We start from the raw sequence: 26691 nt of genomic DNA, 5'->3' as shown, positions 1-26691 counted from the left end.
ACATTTAAGACCGCCATTAGAACGTGAATCACAGAGAAACCACAAATTACTCTGTGACTCAGACTTGTGATTCGGACCAAAGGTAACTCCAAACTTCATTGTATCTAAATAAAGACTTACGACGATGTATTTAAATTTCATGATATTCCTGTTGCTTTCCATTAACTTGGGAACATATCACAAACGTAAGTTGTCTTTTTAAATTCACAACATAATTGATATAATTCATAAGCAGTTATTGTTATTTTTAATTTTTTTATTGTTTCTAGTACTAAAAAAAAACAACACACACACAACAAAAAACAAAAAAAAAACAAAAAAAAAGGGACACCCACATTAATCAAACATATTATCAGTTCACGTTATGGTGTAACTGCAAGCCCGGATGCAAGGGTCAATAGTAGATCAACCAACCATATACACTGCGATGGAAGTTATAACTTTTTAAGCTTTAACCAAAAATTTAGAAACCAGAAATCTGCAGAATTTTGTGCTATTTTTTTCATATTTTAACATTGGTAAAAAAAATCACAGAAAAAACAGAATACATGATAGTCGTTAAATGAACTCGGTAATCCTTAGGGTCTATGCCTTAGATATTCTTGTATGAAAAAAATTGAACTATTCCTGTCATATACAAAGCAAACATGTGCACTTCTGACCTTCTTTGGTAAAGACCGGCCAGAACTGTCAATTGATGAATGGAATCAACTACCCGTTACAGTGGCTTTCACTGGCCGACAAAAAATGAATATCTATATTCCTAAAACCCTAGATACAGTTCCACTCAACCTTCATCATTTCTAAGACCATCTTAGTTCGAAGTGTCAAATAATAGAGCTAAATTTTCAATCCTTCCCGTCTTTCTTCAACATATTTGATTGCTCACACGACATTTAAGATCCGATTTCTAGAGAATTTTGATATGAAGATAGTTTATTAATGTTTCAGAACTGGGACATATTGATTAAATACTTATGTCCTTAAAATTAAAAAGTTAATATTGGAAAAAAAAACATATATTTTTTTTATTAAACTCCTCGAAATTTTGTAATCCTGTTTAGTTTAGACAGGGGTGGTTGAATATCATACAAATAGCGCTTGTTTTCGACACGTTTCCGATGTATATGTTTGGTTCGGTTTTGACAGATTTCACAGTAAGTATTTTAACAAAAACAAAAAAAAATGGTATTTGTTAACAAAAGGCAATGAAGATATTCATTGGTCCAAATTCAGCTAACTGGTAACGGTTAGGGCACCAGGTAGAAAAGTAAACAAGTTGATTACGTCAATGTAAATAAACAAAATTCTAACTTCTTTAAATGGACTGATTAGGAACACCTATTAATAGTTTTCGTGAAGAACAAGGGCAACAAGTAAGGTGAATGTTTAACAAGGTGTGCACGGGGGTACGATGTTTTATATTTTAAAAGAAATTGCCAGGCTTTACTTTAAGAAAGAACAAATTTTATCACAAAACGCGACAAGTAAACTAATCCACACTAGGACAGTAAGCACATCTAGATAAAAGTTTCAAATATATGAATTGAATATTAGTTTGACCAGTCTTAACTTTAAAAGTCGGTATTAAAAAGTACATTTTACTGCTTGGTGTCGGGAAAAGTTCGGGGTGCTTAGTCATACCATTTCATTAGAGCTTTACTTTTTTTCTTCATTAGATATTTCAAACCTAAGCCAATTATTTTTTTACAGTGTAAAAATCACTAAACGAAAACCCATCATCCGAAAATAAAATTGTATTGTGTCTTAAGTAACACAAATCATTATTCTTTATAAAATATATCGGTCAATCACGACCATAACCTTGTACACGTGATCATATTCTCCATTCATGTGGGCAATCCCATAGTTAATTGTATAGTATTGACCTATTTTAAAACTGAAACTATATACTTTGTCACTAAGTACATGCGGAAACTAAGATCGAGGGATTTTCCGAAACAAACATCCTACGTCATACCTTTGCATATTTCATTTTTCTTAAATTTTCTAACCATCTTAGTAGATATCACTACAAAAATCTGATACCATAAGACCGGAACAAAATTTTATATTATTTCTTTTTATGAAATTATAATATCAGGTGACTTTAACGTTGTCAAACTTGGTTAATCACAAAATAGTGAATAAGAATGGCAAGTATAACCAAGAAATCTACAAATGATATCATTTTTATTCGTCAAGAAAGCAAGGTGCAGAAAATTGAACCAGATGATGAAAACGACCCGTTCTTGAAAAAGTCTGGAAGTGATGAAATCGATGGCGGAACCCCACAGAAGAAACATGGATTGTCAAAGCTTACCACTTGTTTAAATGATGTCGAAAAAGACAATGCTGTAAACTCGACAAAGGAGCTGAAAGTTAATGGCAACGTGGTGATTTATATGCCTCCAAAAGACGGACACTGCCATGAAATGATTAAATACCAAGACGAGAAGGGGCGTGTTACACCTATTTCATTAGACGAGCCTCAATTTCCAAAGAAGAAATCCATTCAGAGATGTTCCAGCTTCGGCGAGTTATTAACTAGACCACAGACTAGTGTAAATTTAGTTCTGGCATTGGGATGCGCAATAGGACTTTTCTTAGGAATTTGGAGCTTCATCAAGACTAGTGACGACTCGGACAATAGAACAAACTTGTATTGTTATACCTGTGACGCTACCAAAAACATTCAGGAAAAGCAAAAGAAAAATGGCATGTGCTGTATTAGCGATCCAATCAAAGAGTATAAAGTACGTATCCCTTAAACTGTTAAAAATGCACGAGCGTAAGATACGATGTCCGCTTCTTTTTTCATGATTATATAATTAGGTTTTATCGTAATGACATCCAGATTTCGGATGCACTCGATAGCAAAATTCGCTGTTTGAATCACATGTATGGACTTGAGTTGATGAGTTAGACCCATTAATGGCAAAATTAAATGATGCTTTAACGATTTTTTTTCTATTTCACTGCCCATGTAGTCAATGGTTCTACGCGTTTTTAATGTATTGTAATTGATAGCAAAATGTAAAAAATAATCGTTAAAATGTGACAGCTATTTATTCAACATTTTGCCATTTTACGGATCTAACTCAGAACTCAAGCACTTTCGGTTTGAATATATCTCGCATATTTATAGTATCATGAACCTTACCGAAAAGAATGCAAACTAGATTTCAATAATAGACAAAAATGCCACGATTCGATGTTAACCGTAAACCACTGGATTTACCACACTACAGGAAGCTGGAATTGATGTATAGAGAGCTTTGTCATTGTAAAATAAGTAGTTAATGGTTCATCTTCAGAGAAGTTCAGTACCTCCTGCAAAGAAAATGGAGATTTAAATCATTACCTCAACAATAGTTATGTGTGAGAAAGGTATGAAATCGAGATGAAATATCAATTAATCTACGAGAAAGGAAATTTCTTTGCGTATGTGTTGTTAAATGGTTTCCACCTTGGGAATACCCCTGCGACTTTTAAATATGACCTTCACCTTTTGTATACAACATGATAGTTTTGATTTGTATTATGTAATAATGCATTTTTAAAAAGCAATGATTAAAAGAACGGGAAGATATTCAAATACGTTAAGTGTGTTGTCTAAGGATCGAGGAAACTAACAATTGCAAATGACAAAAGTTCCACAAACAAAATAAAATATACAGTGTAAGAAACATTGTGAAATAACAAACATTCCCATTGCTTTACGCCCAAATGTAATCTTTCAAATCATAAGTCAGACTAATCGTACGTTTGGTGACTGAGGTATTTTCATATTCTTCGTGTTTATTTATTTTATTTATTTCTCTTTTTTTTTAGGAAACAAAGTTTACTCCAGGCCTCCGCTCAGGTCACAGTAAGTGTTACAAATCATAGGACCAGGGGCCGGGTAATAAAAGTAAACTAACAATGTACCGATTAAAAGATAAAAAAAAACAAACATCATTAGTAAAAAGAAAAAACACATGTATACGAACACAAAATCGATCATAAAGTTACGAAATATGCAGTCCGTGATTTTACATTTTCAGCGAGCCCATTCCCTCGCATTCCATGGTTTCTAAAATGCACAATGTATTGAGTACTATATGTTGAGAAACACCATTCCAATATATAAGATTTTCTTAAACGCAATGAGAAGTTATTCTGTAAATTACGATTAAATTCCATGCAATATATGAGTATGAATCAGTTGAGACCTTATCTTCGGAATGTTAAAAGAAATGAGCCACCTCAAGTATTAAAACAAAAGGAGCAGTTCATCACAATAAGCATCTTAAGAAAAACAACTTTATATGACATTGTGTTAATTAGGCACTTATAATGGATCCCGCATCGTAGAATTCGAAGCAGATTTCTCCAGGAACTGGACCATAGGAAATACTGGTATGTGTCATAAGCTTTTTCATGATTTCATGAGTTATGTCCCTTACCCTAGGTCTACCTCCTTAAGTGCATATCATTCAATTAGTTAGAATTAGGTAGGTGGTTTTACAGGGCCTTGAAGGAATCGGGCAAAATGAGTAAGTTCTAAAACATGCACATAGAATATTCACCGATCTAATATGAAATATATGATATATGTTTATGTATCATATATTTAGATTAAAATATAACTTTTTTTTGTATGTGCATCATAAGCGTTTGTTCAAACCTTATATCGTCCACCCTATATCGCATAACCTATATCACACCTCTAGACCTATATCGCATACTCTATATCACACCCCTAAACCTACATCGCATACCCGATATATAGCACCCTTTCACAGACAACTCTTGAAGTATAATTGAAACATATGATATAATGAATATGACATGCCAAAATCTGTATAACATGCTGTATCAACAATCGACCTATATCAAACCGCGGGCCGGTGGCCCTTGTGGTAAAATGGGTGTCTCGGGTTGATATAGCATGCGATACAGATTTTGACATGTAATATTCAGTACATTTTTATATATAAATCATGGCTTTCTTCTAACAATCACTTCATGAATCAAGATGAAAAACACTATCAAGCTTAAAGGTGAAGGAAAAACATGCTAAATATTGTATGGTTATTATAGAATATGCTTTGTCATATTGGCCCTGTATTGTGTCCAAGGACAGTCGTATCGAGCCTAGGATTGCTGTACCGGTATTGAGCCGAGACAACGCTTAGGCAAAATACAGCTAAACAAGGCCCAGTTCGAGTTGTCCGAGCACATAATTCAAGACCAATACGAATAAATGACACCTTTATTAATCAGCTGTGTAAAATAAAGAAATACATATCTTAAGGTTTTCTCTCTTTTGTAGTAAATGAAAAAAATGTGTATTTTATACTTAAACAGTGTATTTTTATGCAATAAGAATATATTCATGTTACACGCTTCAAGTGTTCCTTAGGCGGTTCCACTAAGCTTTCCTATCTAATTTAACGGAGTTTTATGTATAAAATGCGAAATAGGATATGCAATTAAATGTTCAAATATGGTGTAAAAATCACTTATTGTACAAATAAAACCTTACATATTCATTTAAATATATGATATTGTATATAACATTTGATCATTGTGGTTTCCATATAGTTTCTTTTAATAAAGCATATTTCCAAATGTTTAAAACATATGAAAATATATGTTGGAATAGGAGGAATTCCAGAGCCGGACACCAATGTTCCAGCGATTGAGAAATACGACAACGTCATTAGTGTATTTTGATTAAAGTATTCTTTTATTTTAGATTTGGTTCACTGGAGAGCATCAGGAAGCGTAAATACGAACTCCTTCATATCACACCACATAGAAACTGGCCATTTTACGTTTACAAATGAAGGTACCTATGTCATTACGCTTTCCTTGACAACAAACACATATTCAGATAATCTACATAAAAACTACATCCGGGTTTTAGTTTGTTTGATGTTTGAAACCGCAAATGGAGAGAAGTCCGAAGAGTGCAGACCGATTACTCATACTAAAATTATGAATATCCCTTTTCAGATTGTTAAATATAGCGAATTGAAAAACGGAACTAAGATATCGGCAAGGATAGACAATCGTAGTGCTCTCAAATCGATTAATGACCACAACAAACTATTTATAGTTATGCTGTGAGGTTTGAAAGCTTTTTATCGGATGATTATCCTCGTTAAAGTTACTTGTCTGAGTACACATGTTAGCTTGGAATTAATTCGGGTATTGCCAGAAAAGGTCAATCAGAGGTTGTGACTGCATTTACAAGAATGTAGTCGAGATTATCACTCACGTTGATAGAGCCATCGGTGTGAAAATGAGTCAAGATAATTTGTATAGTAAACAATTGCTTTACAAAAATATTGTCAGTTTTACATGAATGTGTTCTAGTGAAGATATTTTAATTTTGTGTATTTATCGATCATCATACGTTCAATGAAACCTGCCTAAACCTGTCTACCATTTGTTCGATTTAGGCATACGCAATTGCTCAATGTATATTTTAAACGGATATGGACTTTTAATAGAGATGTTTGGTTTGGTTTACCCAGCGCTTGATTGAGACAGGTGTCACTGTACATAATTAAGCGTTTTGTAGACAACAAACCATTAGTTTTCATTATGGGGACACTTTAATATCAACTTGAAATGAACACAAAACAATCCATTTTGGCGAACTTTTCCTTGAAACCAAGTGGTTGATCTTATAGTAGGTAAAACTTTCACAATATATACTATTCTATTTTCTTGTACATTACTTTTGTATGTAAAAGATTTTAGAATATTTTTACAACTGCAAATTTTATGAAAAAAAAACAAAGTTTCTTTTTTGAGTTGATATTGATATCATTTTGTTTATGTCTTTGTTTTTATGACTTAAAAATTCATAATTTAACCGAATTTTTTTTATAAGGAAAGCATCTTAATGCCAACAAAGGTGTATAATTTTGTAAATATTTTGTAATTTTAATACACATGTGTATAACTTAATCACTATTTAAATGCACATTTTTGAATCGTGTTTTGTTTTGTTTTGTTTTTTTTTGTTTTGTTTTTGTTTTTTGTTTTTTTTTTCATTTTTTGTTACTTTATGTTTTGTACTTATTTTTCGCACGATCCCGTTCCTTAAAATGTCTCATCTCTATTAATACTTTTTATTAGTACTTCTTGTATTAATTTTGACTATCTGCAAGTGAAATAAATGCAATTACCATGTTACGCACAACAAATATTCAGTCTGTTGCCAATAAAGCATCCGATTGTTGCTTACAGAGTACTATCGTTACTTTGCTCCAGCTATGTGTAAAGCAAAATTAGTTTAGTTCAAAGGACTTCAAATTGTTGAGTATCGTAACAAAGGAAATCCGTACATGCATTAAGGTCAGTGTGTCAATTTGTATGTTTTTTATTTGTAGCGACTCATCAGTTTGATAAATGACCAATCTGCGAATTATATGTAAATTAACTGGAGAAGACCATGTTATTGTGCAAGTCATAAATATCGAAACTAATCTTTTAAATGTTCATGAAAATTAAATTGAAACAAAATTATTTACTTTTCTTAACTAATTAATCGCGATTTAAAATTAGGCCAGTTGAATTTCCCGCGTCTATGGGCGCCACCATGATCGGTTGAGTTGTGACGTCACGAAGTCGGTTTGTAAAGTGAAAGTAGGTAATTGATTACGATGTCCGAAGAAATCTCAAATTTGGGACTTTTCCCGTATAATTTCAACCCCGAGTAAACAGAAGAATTAAGAGAATGAGGCACAACATATAAGCAAATGTCAGACAACAATGACGAACAACGGGATTTGCTCCCAGAAGACTATAGTGTGTCATAGGAAAATCTACATCCAAAGAATGTTCGTGTTGCCGATCAAAAACTTTTAGAATGTTCTCTTTTATCATTCATGCAATCGTAAGCTTTACAAGACAACATGTTTTGGTGATTAGATAAACAGGATCGTAGAAATATTAACGGAATATTCTTTGTTTTCACATTATATGCAGTACTTGTAATAGTACCAAACCGACTTAGTGACGTCACGAGCCAATCGAAAGCTATCGGTTAAAATCAATAAAGTCTGCTTATGATCATCCTTCAGAAAGGAGAGCTCTGTAAGATGGCTATTTACATATATTCCAAAGATTTCGAACTTTGTGTAGCCTTGAGCATTTTATAAAAGCGCATTTTGCGTTAAAAGTTATTTATTTTTGTTTACGTTGGTATGATTTATCACAAGAACCGAACTTAATACAAATGTGGTCTTTCCCTTTAATTGTACTTTACTTGTATTTAATATTATACATTTTACTGGAAATTGACAGCTTTTTAGTATTTGTACACTGTGACGAAGAAAATAAAAAAAATAGTATGTTGCTTTTTCCGTGGTGAAATGTTTACGTTCACTTTTGCCTATTATGAACCTCGTTTCATCGATTCATCTTTCACTAGGTAAAACAAAGATGGCGACCGCGGTAGTTGTGATCAGGACGATATTGAAAAATCGGAATTATGTGACATTTCATTTGGTTCTGTGGACAAAAGTCCAGCTTGAAGGATTTCTATTGTAAGATAATTCCAGTGTAATGTTTGGTGACACTCCCACTAGGCCCACTAGTGAAGGCAATACAAATTTGCATGCGCCTATCACTCCGATTACTCAAAATATCAGTCACCATGATGAAAGTCCCATGTCCTTGCTCTGTAAAATACCATATCAGTCATTTATTTTTGACCTCGACAAGTCCTTGCTTAACTTGTCCCGTGATGCATTTATAGAAACACATCTTGATAAAATAGATGCTGACCTATGACGATAACCTATGGAAGAATGCGTGCTAGTCGAGCAGCTTCCATTGTCAATTGCTCAAAAGGTAAACTTGTCAACAGAAAAACAAGAGAATAAGACAAGCAGTTACAAGTATACAAAAGACTGTTTTGTGTTGAATCAGTTTATTCTGGGGAATCTGTCTGAAATTCACGTAAGTCCAATACACAATCTTTTACGGGGACCCCGTTAGGCAGTAATGCTGTTCAACCCAGAAACTCAGTTGACAATATTAATGTACATTCACTAGCTGACAAAATCGTATTGCTTGAATCTGAACTAAAAGACCAGAAAAAGACTGTCCGACGGATGTCCATCGAATTGAAAATCGCGATTGATAAAATCGCCGAGCTTCAGACTTCGTTGTAAAAACATTCTGTCGACGTTGAATCTAAGATTGTAATCCCAGTATCTTATTAGAAAACTGTGAATGCTAAACTGCAAGCTGTCGGCGAATTTAACTTTGATGTTTTTGAATAGATGATGCCGTCATTATAGCAGAGTATCAAGCCACATAACAACAAAATAAAATTTATCTTGAAAGAAATATCCCTTAGTGAACCCCCAACACACCACAAGACCAACACGACTGATACTAAAGCTGACACTGAACACAAGTCACACAAATCATCATGCCGTGAAGACTGACAAAATGTTCTGTCCACCAGTCATCTGTAGAGTTCAATCCACCCATTAATCACAATACACACATCAGCACAATTTATACCGAACGATCTACATTGAACGCAATAATGAGCACTCATTGATCCGCAACGGAACTAAAGTGAACAATGAACATGCTAATTATATGATCCCTTTCTGCATTGACGGAACATCCTCCAATCTAGTAACTGTGCAGAAAACTCTGATTTGTTCCTTTGAGTAGTTCGACGTAAAAGGCCGCTTATTTTCTGTAACCGGAAACATAGATGCCAGATCAACTAAAGCTGGTATTGTGATTTTTATTGAGAATAAAGATTTAGAGGCATCCCACGTCGCTATGTTCAATAGTCGGAACAATACACTTTTAGCCAAAATCAACATTGACTCGGATAATGGCCCACAGCTAGCTTGAAAACTCTGACTTTTGGTTCCCAAATATTCGAATAAGACGTTGAATGTCCGCTAACTACTGGCGCTATAGGTTACAGACCACCAATTCAACCAATGAGCATTTGGAACGTAAAAATAGTCCTACGCAGAAATTACCCCTGTTCCTCATAGTGCTGTGAAAAAAGTTCTCATCTTATTTAAAAAATTGAAACAGTTTTGTGAAATTAGCATAGAAGCCTATGGGAAGTGGAATTAGTGGTTTTTAGCCTTAAGATGAAGCCATGGCAAAATGAAAAGTTTCTTGAAATAGCTTTAAACTACTTGAAGATCTTGTTAACTTTGCCATGAGAGGAATACACTACAAAAATCCTTCAAAATATGCATTTTTTTAAGTTATAGGTCCAAATTATGGAAAATTGGTCTTTTTGGCTGATTTTTATGTCCTATCTTGTAAAAAGTGTAGAAAATTTAGTAAAAATATCAAATATTAAACTTTGAGGGCTATATTTATCTAAATATGGTGGTAATAAGCACTTGAAATCAAGTTTTGTGTAGATTTGAGCAAAAATTAGGTTAAAAATGAGGAAAAACTCACTTTCATTATTGCGGTTAAGGCCATACAAGCATTCCCCTATGACAACATGGAAAATCCATTATTGAGCACTTTTTTTGCTTTAGGTGCCCTTTACTGGTCATGTTTTAATGTGAAAACACTATATTTACAAATTTAAAGCCAAATATATCACCTTCTGTGAAAATTTAAAGATTTAGGATTTTTGACATGTGATCAAGAAAAAGGGGGAGGCATGTCAGAAATAAATTTTTAAAAATAGACCAATTTCTCAGAAAATGATTACTTTTAAAACTATTTCTTCATTAATATTGTTAAAAAACAAGTTGTGATTGATATTTTTTATTTGAAAAGTCAGAAAAAGTTCTTTGCAAATATTGAATGCATTTAAGTATGGTAGAATATTGTCACTTTTTTGCTCGCACAACTTGGTTACCCTATATTTAAAAATCAAATATTTAAAAAAGTGCTTGTCACATTTCACTGAAACTTTGCAAATGCATTCAGTATGTGTGTAGGAAGATACCTGTATAGTTATTTATTTTTTCTAAGACAAAAAGTGACTATTTAGGTTACAGACCACCAATTCAACCAATGAGCATTTGGAACGTACGCAAAAATAGTCCTACGCAGAAATTACCCCTGTTCCTCGTAGTGCTGTGAAAAAAGTTCTCATCTTATTTAAAAAATTGAAACAGTTTCTGAAAGGAAAAACATTTCTGTACATTTTATAGGTGAATTTTGCTTCTTGTGATGTGAAGCCTAATCTCCATAATGATTTTTAAATATACCCCTATCTTGTGAAAACACTGGGATTTCCCATGCTATTTATAGACCCTTCACTTCCGGTGACCAGTACTGCACTGCAAGTCTGCTAACCCCACATGCCATTCTGAGGATTGTGAGCTGACATATGTAGAATCATGCTGATATATAGTCCTCTGCAGGTTAAAGTTAAGGTAAAGTCCAGAGAAGCCATTGAATATTGTGAAATTAGCATAGAAGCCTATGGGAAGTGGAATTAGTGGTTTTTAGCCTATAGATATGATCCGGACCGGAATCAAGCAGGTTCAAACGATACAAATTGGTGATACATGAACACATAATGAATAGAACAATGAAATTTTGTTTGTTCTAATCTCCATAATGGAACTGGCTATTCTTACTTGGAATGTCAGGGAGATAATTTCATCTTCTCGTAGCTTAAACAATCTTCTTGAACAATTTAAGTGTGATGTAGTTATCTTGTCAGAACTCAGACTAAGTGAAAGTTGTTCGTTTCTTCAATCACTTCATCCAAACTACGAATTGTGTACGACCTATAAATCAGACTTAAGATTTTTTGTTGGTAGCGGAAAATGAGCTATTCTTGTGAAGCGGGTCATATATTATGGTATAAATATTATTGAAACTGGCCTCACAAAACGTCTTCAAGGGCTTGACATTATAACTAACACTAACAGTTCAATATTTGTGTTTGGTGTATATATTCCACCACAACGATATTGATATGTACAGTAGCTGATTGATTGTTGGGGTTTAACGCCCGAGCAGCAATATTTCAGCTATATTCAGACGATGAACATGAAGTGGATGATAAAATGAACATGAAATGATGAGGAAATGACAAATGGGATGGGACACAATGATAAAGGGGTCGACAAAATTTAATTGTCACTTGAAATAGGGAGAAGTGGGTAGGGTCGGGCAATTTAAATTCCTTTGGCGGAGCCCTATGGTTCCTACTCCGGGAGAATACCACTGTAGGGGTCTTTATCGTGCGAGGAACGTGGCATCTTTCCCAACACGGTGCACCAATATGGTCTGCGGTCAGGTTTTCCGTATTATAGCCTGATAATCCCAGCATGTTACACGTCAGGGGTACCCCATTCTACCACCTTTTGCACACAACCCAGTTGCTCTGTGGGCAGAGCGCCCTAGCCCCCAGCTACCTGCACGGGGCTGAATAGTAGCTGTGTTGAATATATTAACGACTTGTATAACTACTGCTCTCATCTGGGTACAGAGATTTTAATGCACAATATGACACTGTTCCGATCTCTTCAGTGCTTCAACGCAAGTCTCGGCTCATATTACCTTCATAGCAAAATAATACACTGATTCCAATCAACAAAGCTGACCTGTGCAAAGGACTTGGCTACACTTTTACACCTAGAAAGACTACTCTGGGTTATATCTTGAACCGTTTATTGACTGTGTCAGTACATGCATTGTACAAAGAAATGAAGACGCTGAGTTGGTATCTGATTATACACCTATCTTATGCAAAATTAACACTCTTGTTGACCGTTACCATACATTATTTGATCACAACGAGAAACATTTTTGGAAGAAATCTACTGTTGAGAACATCGTTAATTATCAGCTACATGTTGACTGCAAGATTCGCTGTGCCATTATGAAGTATGATGATACTGAAAACTGTGAATATAACGAAAACTGAATACCGAAATCACACGCATATTAGTCGATTTGGCAAATGAAACAGTTCCAGTATCTAGATTCAACAATAGTGAGAAAACATTCTGGACAAAGGATGTTCGGGAAGCTCACAGGACTGCTAGAGATATGAGAAAAATGTGGATAGCACAGGGCGTCCACGAGGGTTTGAATATGTGGCTTACATGACCTATAAACATGGGAAAAGAACATGAAAAAATACGTACGATGCGGCCTATCGAAAGTCCTTAGATAACGTTGCCCAAAAATGAATGAAGCCACAGAGTGACATACGCCCATTTTGGAGAATGTGGCATAGAAATGAAAAAGCTAAATGACACGTGTATAAAGAAATCAGATTTTCTGATTTAACCTACCGATCTCCTACTGAAATTGTAGAATGCTTTGTAAATTACTATAGTGAAATATCCTCCAGTAATGACGACAGTTATAATGCTTAATATGGTGATATAGCAGATAAACCAGAAGATACACTGATCGATAGTATAATCACATTTGAGGAAGCTTTTATTCATGTGCGAAAACTTAAGCTAAACAAAGTTGACCGAATCCAAAATGAACACCTACGGTATGCTGGATAACAACTGATCATCGCCATCACGAAACTTCTTAACTCGATCGTGGCGGTTGGCTATATCCCGTCATCGTGGAAGAAGGCGTTTATCATTCCTATTCATAAAGGCGAATCTAAGCCGATGCACAAATGTGACTCGTATAGACCAATTGCACTTCTATCGTCATTTTACAAATTGTTTCGAAGTATTTTACTCATAAGAACTCAAACATAGTGTGACTTGTATGCTGACTCATTTCCAAACAAAAAGCAGCAAGGTTTCACAAAGGACTTGAACTGTCCGTCGTTTGTGTGTACCGAAACTATTATAACAATGTTAGAGAAGAATTCAGCGTTTTTGAAAATAAAACGAGCTTTTGATACGGTGTGGCATGCCGGTTTGATTAGTAAACTATATGATCCTTGGATTAAAGGTTCAATGTTACGCATTATTGACCAAAGCTATATAAACATGAGCAATGCAGTTATGATGAATATAGTAAACGGTCATAATGGTTTCCAATAAACCGAGGTATGCGGCAGGGAGGAGTCTTATCTACTTTCTTGTGCAAATTATACATTGATAACTTTTTGTTCAGCTTAGAATGTTCGCCATTTGCAGTTTTACTGAACGAAATTGCATGCGGAAACCCTCATTCGCCGACGACATTGCCTTGTTATATATAATTTTGATTTCTTTTAACTACAGCCGAACATGTAGAAACCGTCTTGGGCTATGGGCATTCCATTTCAGGCTTCTTATTCACCAACTGATGTGCTAACCACATAAGGAGTATTTACTTTTGAATAATTTGAAATGTTGAATTATTTCCTTATGTTATTCATGTTTCACTTTGCTTTATACTTATCTCTTTAATTAGGGGTAATGCATTTGTTTTTTCCGTAGCGGTCTTCGAGGTGTGAACATCGTTGTCTGTTGTGTCAAATAGATGAATTATCCAGCTATCTGATTTTTTATATCACTTAACATAGTTTTCAATGTAATAAGACATTGGTTAAAAGGTTGGTGACTCATTCACCGCAGTATACGGGTCATCATTGTAACTGTCTATTCAGCCAATTCAGTAATATAAATTACATGTCAGTGTGACGAAATCTAAAAGGATGGCTTCATAACAGCATGTTCACATATATAAGTCAAGAAATGATACATTTAGTGAAAGTCAGACCCTTGGCAAATCAAGGTGGAAGGGGGTGTCCGGTGGAACCCAATCATTTAAAAATATTGTTTTCTTTACGTAAATGAAATTTGCCTGTGACACTCTTTTTTCTGACCCCTTAAAATTTCGGATCTGCACACCAGTCTGTGGGCAAAATCACAGTTGCGACAAATTAATTTTAAATGCTATGGCAATATACAGGAATACTAGGACAACTTCTTAGTGTAACACAAAAATACACAAGAAAAAAAGTTACATAAAAAATTGAATTTAGTTTTGATAACATTGAGAATCTTTAAATTCAATTTCTTATATAACAAAATTAAACAATGCAAAAATTAAAATTTTCACTAAAAAAATTATTATTCAATAAAAATTTTCACGAACATTTACAAGTAACGCGACGACACGGAAAACTAATTTCACAGAAGAAATATGAATCATTCAGTAGTAATATAAACATCCATGTCAAATCGATATATATCTGTTTTATCTTTTAAAAAATGTCAAGATATTAATTGCATCCCGAAAGGCATGTAAAGAGGCAATACATTACAATACTTGGTGATTGCTTTAGAGCGGTTTTGTTTCTGGTAATAGTAATAATATACTGTAACCACTAACAACCGCCCCCAGCAAAACAAATCTCCTAACAACCACCTCTGTGTGTCACAATTGTCATGTTATTTTGTTGTTTGACATGCTTGTTTGATCTATGAATCCAAACCCCGGACTCCACTCATTTGCGATTTTTTTGTAAATTCCGTCTAAAACTTTGGTCTAATCAGAAATACCATGCAAGTTCACTACGCAGACTTTATGTAACTTCTTACGGCTAGGCATCTGGAACAGGGTTATGTCATATGCAAGATTGAAGTCATCACTACAGAAGTATCATGGTCGTCATCATGATCTTGTGGATCGGTATGGAGGTTTTTAATGCTATTATATTCTGATAATAGTCTTGAACTGATTGTCTCCGAAAGATCTTTCGAATTTTTCAGGATCACATTGAATTAATACCACTACAGGAGTAACAAGTGTTGTGGTAGGACTGGAGACCCTCTTTGAGAGCTGTGAGTACAGAGGTTTGGTGGTACATAGTGCAGATCCAGCTATGTAACGTTGTTTGTATGGACTCTTGTGGAGTTTAGGAATCCATTACATAGACGGTAAATCACAAGCGTCGTCCTTGGTAGAGAGACCAAAAGAGGATACCACAGATTTGTGGATTTCCACAATCTCTTTTTTGGAGAGTGTGGTAGCAGTATAGGTCTTATCACTGCTATTATTTTCTACATCTACCTCTGATAATAAACATTGGATGTACAACGTTTTGCATACAAAAACAATGATCAGAAAGAAAGAATATCGTTTTGGCTAGATCCTTCAATCTCAGTTTCCGCTATATGGATGACGTATTATCTTTAAACAATCCTAATTTCGGGGATTTGATACATCGCATCTACCCAAAAGAACTTGAGATAAAGGATACTACAGAGACTGTAAAGTCAGCCTCATATCTTGACCTACAATTAGAAATCGATGGTAAAGGAAAACTATTGACCAGACTTTACGACAAACGTGATGACTTTTCATTCAGAATTGTCAACTTTCCTTTCATCTGTGGCAACATCCCTTCGACTCCTGCGTATAGAGTGTTCATATAACAACTCATACGTTATGCCAGAGCTTGCCGAAACTACGCAGACTTTTTGTATCGTGCTAGAACTCTAACATATAGGCTTCTGGAACAGGGTTATATTGCTACAAGATTGAAGTCATCACTACAGAAGTTTTATGGTCGTCATCATGAACTCGTGGATCGTTATGATGTATCCATCAGCACCATGAAAACTGATTTATTCAATGGGTCATAGTTTACCTTTCCTCGTTTGTCTACCCCGGACTTGACTTTTTATGAGCAACTCGGCGGGTGTTTCTAGAAAAGCAGAGGACGCTTACCCTACCGGTGCACCTGGTCCATGCTCCCAGTTTTTAGTGGAGTCCGAGTTGCTCATTTACTTTTGTTACTTTGTATGTATGATTTTAGTTACTTTATGTTCTTTGTTGTGTATGTCTGTTTTCCATGTCGGGTCTTTGTCCCTGGATTACATTCTTTTGATGACCGCTATAACCTTAGTTCCCTTGATTACTCTTTGTTTAATCATTCTTGTGTTTCACCGACAAATACAAAACCACATAAGTCGCATTCTAATCCATATATTAAGTTTGTTGATTTGCGACTTAAGTCGTCGTGACTTTTTGTATGGAAGTAAGAGTCCTTTATTAGAATGTTGCATGTTTTAAAATTTTTAATACCACATTTTGATGTAGTACAATGTGGTTCGTCATCATTGTAGTCAAATATATCATGTAAAGTAATGGAACATGGTTTGATTATTTTGAAATAGTGAGAATTTTTGAACTGGAATAGATGGTCTGCAGACTGAACGTGTGATTGGGTACTTTTTGTTGGAATGGTCGGGGCACTATCTATACCAGATGTGAGCGTGCTAAGATTCACATCTGGGGACACAACAGTCTTACAAGACAACGGTGTGTCCGATCTGCTGTCAGGTTCGGACCTTTTTATACTGGGGGACGTCCGAGCCAGTTTTTCTTTCATTCCTCTTGTTAAAACCATTAATTTTAAAATTGTATTATTGGGTTGATGATAACCTCGTGGACAAAATCCACCAGCAGCGGTATCGACCCAGTGGCGTGAAGGAGTAATCAAGAGAAAAATATAAATACCAGCACTAGTTAGTCGGCACTATGGCTTTTTAAAAAGAAAATAGAAAAATGAAGGGGAATCTGGTACGTGCGCAGGTCTTTGTTCATTTGAATCAATATGATTGCTTGTGATTATTTATAGATCTCGCCTTGTAAATAATATAGATAGTCGGCAACGTTAAATAAGGTAAAAATTACATACTTTGTATGGGAGGACTTTAAGGACAAGACCAATATTACGGCCATCAGAAGAAAAAAAAGATGGAGCGTCTTAGATTTAAAAAAGAAAGCATAAAAGATCAAAACTATAGAGACTGTGCTTTTGCAAGTGATCATTTTTTTCAATTACGATTTAAATGTACACAATTTGAAGCTTATGACCGGAATGGGCTTCCATACATCTCTTCAATTTTTTTTTTTATCAACAAAAGGGGTTCTTTTTTACTACGAGAACTGTTGAGTGTAGGCGAAAGGAATAATGGCTACTAAAGGTAAATATTAACACATGTGTGCGATTTACATAAAAGACAATCTCTTCACGTAAACCAATTCGCTTCAAAGTCATGCACACATAATCATACAAATGTTATGTGCAGTCAACATTAGCTGAATGTACAGGTGTAATCTGCAACTGCTGAACTTAAGCAGTTTAGTACTAGTCATGTACACAACTTATTTAAATAAGTCTCAATAAAATTATATTGGTTTCTCGGGATGTTCACCATATTTGTCAAATTGAGCACTGCATTGGTATTAAATCTTCTGTGACAATGATGCATGATTAAAATAGGGAAGACCTGGACTGCACGAACATTTTCACAGACGGAATAATATGTTCCATAGGTGAATAACCTATATATGTCTGCACGTAGCTCATAATCGCTGCTAATCATGATCCGGTGATTTATCATACTTAATTGTGTGTGAATCGGATTATTTCTTCAGATTCGTGACGATTAATTATCGATTGATATTTATTTGAATGCTTAAATGGTTCATATGGGTCAATATTAAAATCTCTTTTTCCCTCATAGTTTATAGTGGAACATTACAATTTGTCGTACTATTAGTTTAATCCAGCTCAAATAACAATTTCAATTCCTACTTTAGGATTAAGTAGGATATCCTGATTTACTCTAGGAGGATCATTGATATTATTGACTTAATCATACAATTAGGCTAAATAAATTATTAGCATAAAGGAATTTGATACACTGATAGTGTTCGGGTTCTGTTGAACTCATTCTTGGTTTTAAACATTTCTTTGTTTATTTCTAAAAGGTACCAATATATTAGTCGATTTTAAGCACATAATCCCTTTATAGTCCAAATAATATTTACGTTTGAAGCCAAAAATGTGCTGTTTATTTCGCTAAATTTCTTATTTTCAGAATTCACAGTGATTCAGTTTTCAATGGCGACATAAAATTTAAGTCAAAGTACTCGTGTACTGAATCATTTTTTATTGATTGTTTAAATTTCTACACCTAAAAATATCAAATTGCAATATTAGGCGTAACATAAAAGGAAGGAATGGAGATCTACTTCAACTAATCGAGCGATATTCTTGATGTTGTTCTTTAATGACTTTCTATTTATCTTTTAAAAATCACACTAAAATACAGGCGGCACCGCAGCAGTGCGCCAGTCTGTGCAATATTCAGGATCTTTGTCGATTTACCTGAAATATTTAGATGAATGAACACACAACTGTCCGGCATCCTGCATAAATAAACTACAAACTATTAGTTGCCACTTTCCCGTTTCTATATGTGCAAGTCGTAATTCAATTTATCGCCCTTCAGGTCGAAAGAGTAATCAAGGGAACCAAGATTCTAGCGGAAATCAAAAGAATGTAATCCAGGGACAAAGACCAGACATGGAAAACAGACAAATACAACGAAGAACGTTAAGTGACTAAAATAAATACATACAAAGTAACAAAAGCAAATGAGCAACTCGGACTTCACTAAAACTGGGACCATGGACCAGATGCACCGATAGGGTAAACGTCCTCTGCTTTTCTAGAAACAACCGCTGAGATGCTCATAAAGAGTCAAGTCCGGGGTAGACGAAAGAGGAAAGGAAAATTATGACACGTTGGACAAATCAGTTTTCATGGTGCAGGTGGATACACCATAACGATCCACGAGTTCATAATGACGACCATAAAACCTCTGTAGTGATGACTTCAATCTTGTAGCAACTTTACCATGTTCCAGTAGCCTAATTTTAAGAAGTCTAGCGCGATACAAAAAGTCTGTGTTGTTACGGCAAGCTGTGGAATAACTTATGAGCTGTGGTATGAAAACTCCTTACGATGGTGCTGAAGGGATGTTGCCACAGATGAAAGAAAAGTTGACAATGCTGAATGAAAAGTCATCATGTTTGTCGTAAAGTTTGGTCAGTACTTTTCCTTTACCATCGATCTCTAAGTGTAGGTCAAGATATGAGGTTGTCTTCGCAGTGTCTGTAGTTTCTTTTATCTCAAGTTCTTTGGGATAGCTGCGATATATCAAATCCCCGAAACTAGGATTGTTTAACGATAATACGTTATCTATATATTGAAAACTGAGATTAAAATATCTAGCTAAACGATATTCTTTCTTTACGATCAGATCGGCTATAAAGTCAGCTTCATAAGATTGAAGGAATAGATCAGCAAGTAGAGGAGAACGATGTGTTCCCATTGGAATGCCGACTGTCGAAATTGTCAGTAAAACACAGTCGTTGAAATGACAACCTACTAAAATCTGTTAAGATTAAGATTATATTATAATTTGTTTTTTATTCATTTAAAAGGGATGAAAGATAAAATATCTTCTGTGTGTGACTAAAATAATAGAATATTCTTTCTCGGCAAGTCGGTTTAATATAAAGAAAGCTTAGGTTTAATTTATGTAAATGCTACTACGAAACCATGGTTGATACAGCAGGAGGGTTTGGGTATTTTTCATTTTTTTTAAATCGAGATTCCACTTGAAAAAATGCAATACTAGTAGTCCACATTATAAAATTGTCGATTTATTGGGTTGAATATCAAGGACCCATGTCAAATAAATTTTGAAACTCCAAAGTCAGATATCGGGGGTCCCGAACCTCGGACCACCAATAATTTTGAACATCGATCCGTGAAATATATGGAAACAGCTCTTCCTGTTGGTACTCAACATCCCTCTTTATAATTTCTCTCTGGAGTCGAATACTCAAGTATTTATGATCTCAGTGGGTTTTTATTTCTTGCTAAAGAATCACGTCTATGCAATTTCGGCAGTGAACAACAGTTACTGGTATCTGCACGACAAAACTAACAAATTATTCATGACATTAAACCAAACATAATTTACGTTTTCTTTTAACTTTGCTCAGATATACGAGATATTCTCAAAAATGGAGGGTCCATTTTGAATGCTGAAGGATACATGTGGGAATTCGGCAGGCGTGGCTACCTACAGTACGGCAGTTACGTTCCGGAAGTCCTTCTTGAATATCCTCATCTCGTTGAAGAAATGCACCGCGAGTTCGTACACTCTGGATCTGACGTGGTTCAAGCTTTTACGGTACTTTTTACTGTTATATTATACTGAATATCATAAAGTTCGTGTTAGATAGGTTCTTCATTTACATTTCATTCTCCATTCTTAACAAACTATCGTCTGATGTTATGTTTTCTCGTAAGTATGAAAAAATAGACAACGGGACGGAGGAATAAAAAATAGGTACGAGCGGGCGGTATTTTTGACGGAAGGGAAGTTTAACAGAATAATTCATCTTTGTAAACCAATGAAAAACGTTGATAATGCTCCGTCCGTATTTTGAATGGTATCATGCTATCGGTATCGTTGGCGTCGTTATCGTCGTCCGTAGACAATTCATGCGAGGACAATATCTTTATTATAAGTATAGATCTTTATGAAATTGTAGCATAAGGTCCCATACTATCAAAGAGTAATCAAGGAACCAAGATTTTAGCGGTAATCAAAAGAATGTAATCCAGGGACAAAGACCAGACATGGAAAACAAACATACACAACAAAGAACATAAAGTAACTAAAATAATACATACAAAGTAACAAAAGCAAATGAGCAACTCGAACTCCACTAAAACTTGTAGCATGGACCAGGTGCACCGGCATGGTAAACGTCCTCTGTGTTTCTAGAAACAGCCGCCGAGTTGCTCATAAAAAGTCAAGTCCGGGGTAGTCGAAAGAGGAAAGGCAAACTATGACACGTTGAACAAATCAGTTTTCATGGCGCAGATGGATACATCGTAACGATACACGAGTTCATGATGACGACCATAAAACTTCTGTAGTGATGATTTCAATCTTGTAGCAACATAACCCTGTCCAAGAAGCCTACTTGTTAGAATTCTAGTGCGACACAAAAAGTCTGCGTAGTTTCGGCAAGCTGTGGCATAACGTATGAGTTATGATATGAACACTCCATACGTAGGTGCTGAAGGGATGTTGTCACAGATGAAAGGAAAGTTGACAACTCTGAAAGAAATCCAAAGGAAGGCTAGGATTAATTTTAATTAAGTTTAATTTGAAATAGTCAAAGAGGACTACAAACAAGCATTTTTATTATGTCCGGGCAATAACTTGACTATAAGCGAACGATTTCTTGAAAAGTGTACCACAAGATGTCGTACCCTAAAAGGAAGTCTGGAATTGTTTAGGGGTCTGGTAGACTTGAACCGTTTAGGAATTCTGGACCAAAAAGGGACAGAAACGAGCATTTTCATAATTTCCAGACGGTAACTTGACAATAAGGGAATGGATCTCTATCCACAGTGTGCCATACAGCCATCGAAAGGCTTTGATAGATTTTGGAAGGTTGTAATCGTAACCACTTATGTATTAGCAGTCAAAAAGGCCCGACAAAATTCTGGCTAAATTTGTTTCCTGTGGCAAATATTTTATCGTAATAAAACTTTAGAGCTACATCAAGCTTGAGTGGTGTGTCCATTCTTGCTCCAGTAGCTCAGAGTTCGACAGCTGCCCCCAGCAAACATTTTATTTCATAGACAAACATGACTACAGAAAAAAAGCTAGCACTTTAATAATGTATAAGTACAATTAGGTACACAGGTACTAAGCTTAATAATGTCTGCATTTATTTGTTTTACTTATTTAGTCACAGCATGTAGGCCTACATGTAAAGACTGAATGGAAAAACCGATAGGTCTTATTGTTGATAGATTGAGAAGATAGAAATTAAAGGATGTATTTCCGATGACACGTCGGATTTGCGTATTTTCCGTTTCATATACATAAATAGAAATACAAACCTCATAAAAAGTTGTTTCTACATTATTTTCTAAATTCAAACGCTGAATTGTTATTGCTATTAATTAAGAAAATATGTCACCAGTTTTGCTGAAAAAGTTAATCAGTAACTTCAGTTAGGGGATTCATTAGATTTCAACTAGCCGAAGGAGGGGATATAAAATACGATTCAAACGTCTTAACAAATTTTATTCTATTCATAAACATCTGTTTCCACAATACGTACATGTAAGCGATATTATGCTTCCACTTACTTAACAGATTTCGTCGTATAATTATATCATACCCCACTTCAGATTAACTAGTACCAAAAGGTCATTTTTCTATACAACAGTAAGAGACTGGAATCAGCTAACTTCAGAGACAACAAATGCAAGGAACATAAGCATTTTCTAAATAATCATAAAAACGACAACGGGAAAAAAACCCGAGTAATACAATTTTGCTGAAAGGAAAGTTAATGTTATACATACCAGGCTAAGAAACATGTGCAGTTCCCTAAATGCTGGTTTATTTAGTATAAATGTAGTGTCATCTCCTTCCTTATTTGTTTAATGAATATAGAAATTCCTGCTGTGGCTGGTGACGACAGTCTTACATATTATGATAAAAACAGATATTTTTTCTTGTGTTCATTTGATCAAACGAACAAAAAAAAGATATATATTCAATTATTGAATAGTGTTCAAATGATAAAAAAATGTTGAAAATATATATTTGACATAAAAGTTCATATGACAAAAAAAACTGTGAAAAGCCATTTTCAAGGAAGGATAATTAGTGGGAAAATGTTCTTTAGAGATCTAATGGGAATTTTAGGTTTTTTTTTATTATTACAAGAAAATTCGGTGACCCCCGAATTTCTTTCTGAAAAAATTCTGGAAGAATGCCAGTTAATTGTTTCTTTTTAGATTTAAAAGGAATTTTATCAACCAGTTTTTTAATACCGTAGTGAAGGAAATATTGATAATTTCCTACAGAATCCATATGAAATATTGTAAAAAAATTGCCTTCATTATTATTGCTTACTTATCTCGAAATCAAGTTCGGTTACCTATATGTTTCTAAAGCATAACAATTCAATGCCATCTAAGAAAAAATAGGAAAATCTATCTACTATGAATATTAGGTATGATCTACCTTATTCTCGGCAAGTTTAAAATCGCCTATAAATATGTGTGTATGTGCGTTTTGTATTTTGTGTTGATTTGTGAATTTTGAGACATACGGGCTGCATTGCATTTGAGCGTATGTTAAAAACTTACTTCCTTTCAATTGGGCGCATTATTTTTTATTTCAAATGGGCGCAAAGATTTTGAATCTCCGCCTTTCAATTGGGCGTATTTACAGGTAATTATAATTACAGGTAGGTTCAGTAAATTTGGTATAGCATATGAATAGGTTAAAAAAACGTGTATATAAAGTGTTCAAAAGACTAAGAAATGTATCTTTTTCATTTTATTTATATCAATTTTCGATCAAGATGGATGTTTTAGTGTCCGAGACGAACAGATGCAAAAAGTCTTTGATTTATAATGAAATTACCTTCTGAATTGACCGCGTTTTGAAAGAAAACGACATATAAGCCGAGAATTTGAACAGATGCTGAATCCAACGTTATATTAAAGGCAACGGGAGAGCACAACCATGACAATTCAGAGAGAAAAGTTGAGACTAAACATTGCGTGTGTTTGTTAAGCGAAAGGCTTCTGATGATATATCGTCAAAACCATCCAAAATCATTCGACAGGAGCTTCAGGACTTCCCAGATTCCTGCCTTCAACCACAAGATGCCAGAAACGTAGCTCTTGCTGTATATCGCTAGCACCGGCGAGAGATACCGACACTTCCGAAATCAAGGGATGATGTTCGTGTTGCTTTGGATGCCATGACAATTCAAACCAACAAGGATGAGATTTTTTTGCTGGCAAATGACCACAAAAACGGCAATGTTATATATTTACGAGTCATACAAATCTAAGCTTACAAAAATGAAATGTACATGTTAAAATACCATTGAAAAAAATTATGCGCCCATTTGAAATGTCAATGTGCCCAAATGCAATGCAGTGGACATACGTATACCATTATTACAGTCAATTGTTTCTCATAAAAGGAGCAAATCGGATGGGCAGTCGACGAGAAGGCTGATTACATAATTGGAGAAACATACAACGATTCCGATGAAGCAATGTTCGCTTAAGAGTGTATTAAACAATATGGGAACGGCAAGTCTAATAGTATCTGATAAGTCGATTTGGCTGTGTTGTATACTAGAAGTCCAATCACAGATGCGATCTTTCTAACGCGCGCAAAATATTTCGTTAGAAGTTTTCGGAATACCGTGCATTTAAAAGTAAACTATCCCTTCAACAGGCGATCAGTCCATGTAATCACATCACCTCTTATAATTGAAATGGCACTTTTTGGTACAAAACGCAACATGTTCATATAGTATAGCTCTCCCGTCCTGTATTACCACTTTTTATTTTTCTCCAAGGTTTACCGGCAGTTATAACAATGACTCTATACTTAACGGATATGACGGTGAATTAATTTATCCGGAAGCAATGAAGCAGTTAGAGGACGCAGGCGCAGATGTAGTTGGACTGAAATGTTCAAGGGGCCCTACAACTATGATGCCGTTGATAAAAGAAATCAAGAAAGCCAGTAAGGTAATAAATACTATCTTTCATCCTCTGAATTGTTTCCTTGTATATTGTTGTAAACGAATTTTCTTGACAACGGAATGAAGCTGTCGGTTAAATACTTTTTTTTGTGTACATTTGTACGTTTTTTAAAAACCAATCCAAAGAACATGACTTTTGCATTTTTACTACATACCTCCAAAAAGGAAAATATTTGCGGATTGATTGTTATACTGTACAAGTTCTTCAAATTTGTACTTGAATCACTAAACTGTAAACCACCTTTTAATTTTTAGGGACCGGTAGCGGCCGTTTCCGTTCCCTTTCGGTGATTCGCGCTCATTCCAAATCTTGAAAGACCCCGAGACAGGTATTTTTTTGTAGTTTTTCCTTCGTTTTGGACTTTCAAAACTGTTAATGGGAAATTATTGTGATCTGTTGAACACTAAGCCTTGTTTTCACTCTATGACAACGCAAGAAGGGGCAAACGGAGAAATAGGACAAAGCATTAGGTTGCCTAATTCCTTTCTCCGTGGAAAAAAGGGTTTGGTGAGCCTAGAAATTCGTCATTTTTCTCGATATTGTCATTCCACAGGTACTTGTAGATTGAACCAAGTGGATTCTGTTGATATGGGTTCTTTGGTACAATCTTCATACTTAGACATACACATACCAAAAATCCTCATAGGTACAAACGCAGTTTGATAATAATAATTGTATTTGGAATGACTTAAACAATCACTATATCTCCTATTTTTATATATTAATGAAACAGACAATAATGAAATTTGTCACCCTTGTGAAAAAGGGGGAGACACCAAGAGACGTTGTTTGGTCCTATCTATGTACAAACACTTTTATATGTGTCCCTCGTGTACAAAAACTGTTCCGAGATCACCCTTTTTATCGCCCTATTGGATTTCAACCTTAACTTACAGACGTTCCAGCCTAACATGTTGTGGGTCAACGATAATATAGTTTGATTTTTAGGAGAAGGATCTGATGTTTCATTTTTATTGGACATAACCTAGAAATCTGCTAATTTCACCAGTGTTTTTCAGGAAAATATCTATACCCACAAGATCTTGAAAGTAAGTGCTGCAATTCGGCAGATATACGCCACTTCGCAGAGGACGCGAAATGTGCTGGTGTCCAGTATATTGGATTATGTTGTGGAATTGTTCATCACTGTTCAGAGAAATTGCAGAGGTATAAGGGCGTAAGGCCCCAGCCTTAAAATACGCTTGTGACATTTCAAAAAATTGTGTCTTTGGAGAACCCTCAGGGAAAAGGTATGGACGTGCTGATAAAATTAAAGCTTTTGTGTTAAATACCTTTCAAAAGAAATAAAAGGCGATACGACGTGA

At 35.0% G+C, this 26691-nt stretch overlaps 1 protein-coding gene across 6 annotated transcripts; it reads left to right on the top strand.

Annotated features, from left to right (window-relative positions):
- The first annotated feature begins 39 nt into the window (after nt 1-39).
- Nucleotides 40-26691, top strand: LOC148624620 (uncharacterized). Of its 6 annotated transcripts, none has more exons than XM_088567369.1 (9): nt 40-185; nt 2206-2756; nt 3835-3871; nt 4330-4401; nt 5744-5836; nt 20755-20945; nt 25177-25351; nt 25621-25694; nt 26386-26691. In XM_088567369.1, exons 1-7 carry the CDS (start codon nt 125-127, stop codon nt 25192-25194), a joined length of 1023 nt encoding a protein of 340 aa, XP_088423495.1. In that variant the 5' UTR covers nt 40-124; the 3' UTR covers nt 25195-25351; nt 25621-25694; nt 26386-26691. The 6 variants fall into 6 exon arrangements, with proteins under 6 accessions (XP_088423495.1, XP_088423496.1, XP_088423497.1 ...); XM_088567370.1 differs by having other exon boundaries at nt 26376-26691; XM_088567371.1 differs by lacking the exon at nt 25621-25694.

Source organism: Perna viridis, chromosome 2 (assembly GCF_037379345.1).
Source record: "Perna viridis isolate PV_CMFRI_1.1 ecotype Kerala chromosome 2, ASM3737934v1, whole genome shotgun sequence".
Classification (NCBI taxonomy): Eukaryota; Metazoa; Mollusca; class Bivalvia; order Mytilida; family Mytilidae; genus Perna; species Perna viridis.
The sequence above is the reverse complement of the archived record's forward strand: the minus strand, read 5'-3'. Positions and strand labels throughout refer to the sequence as shown.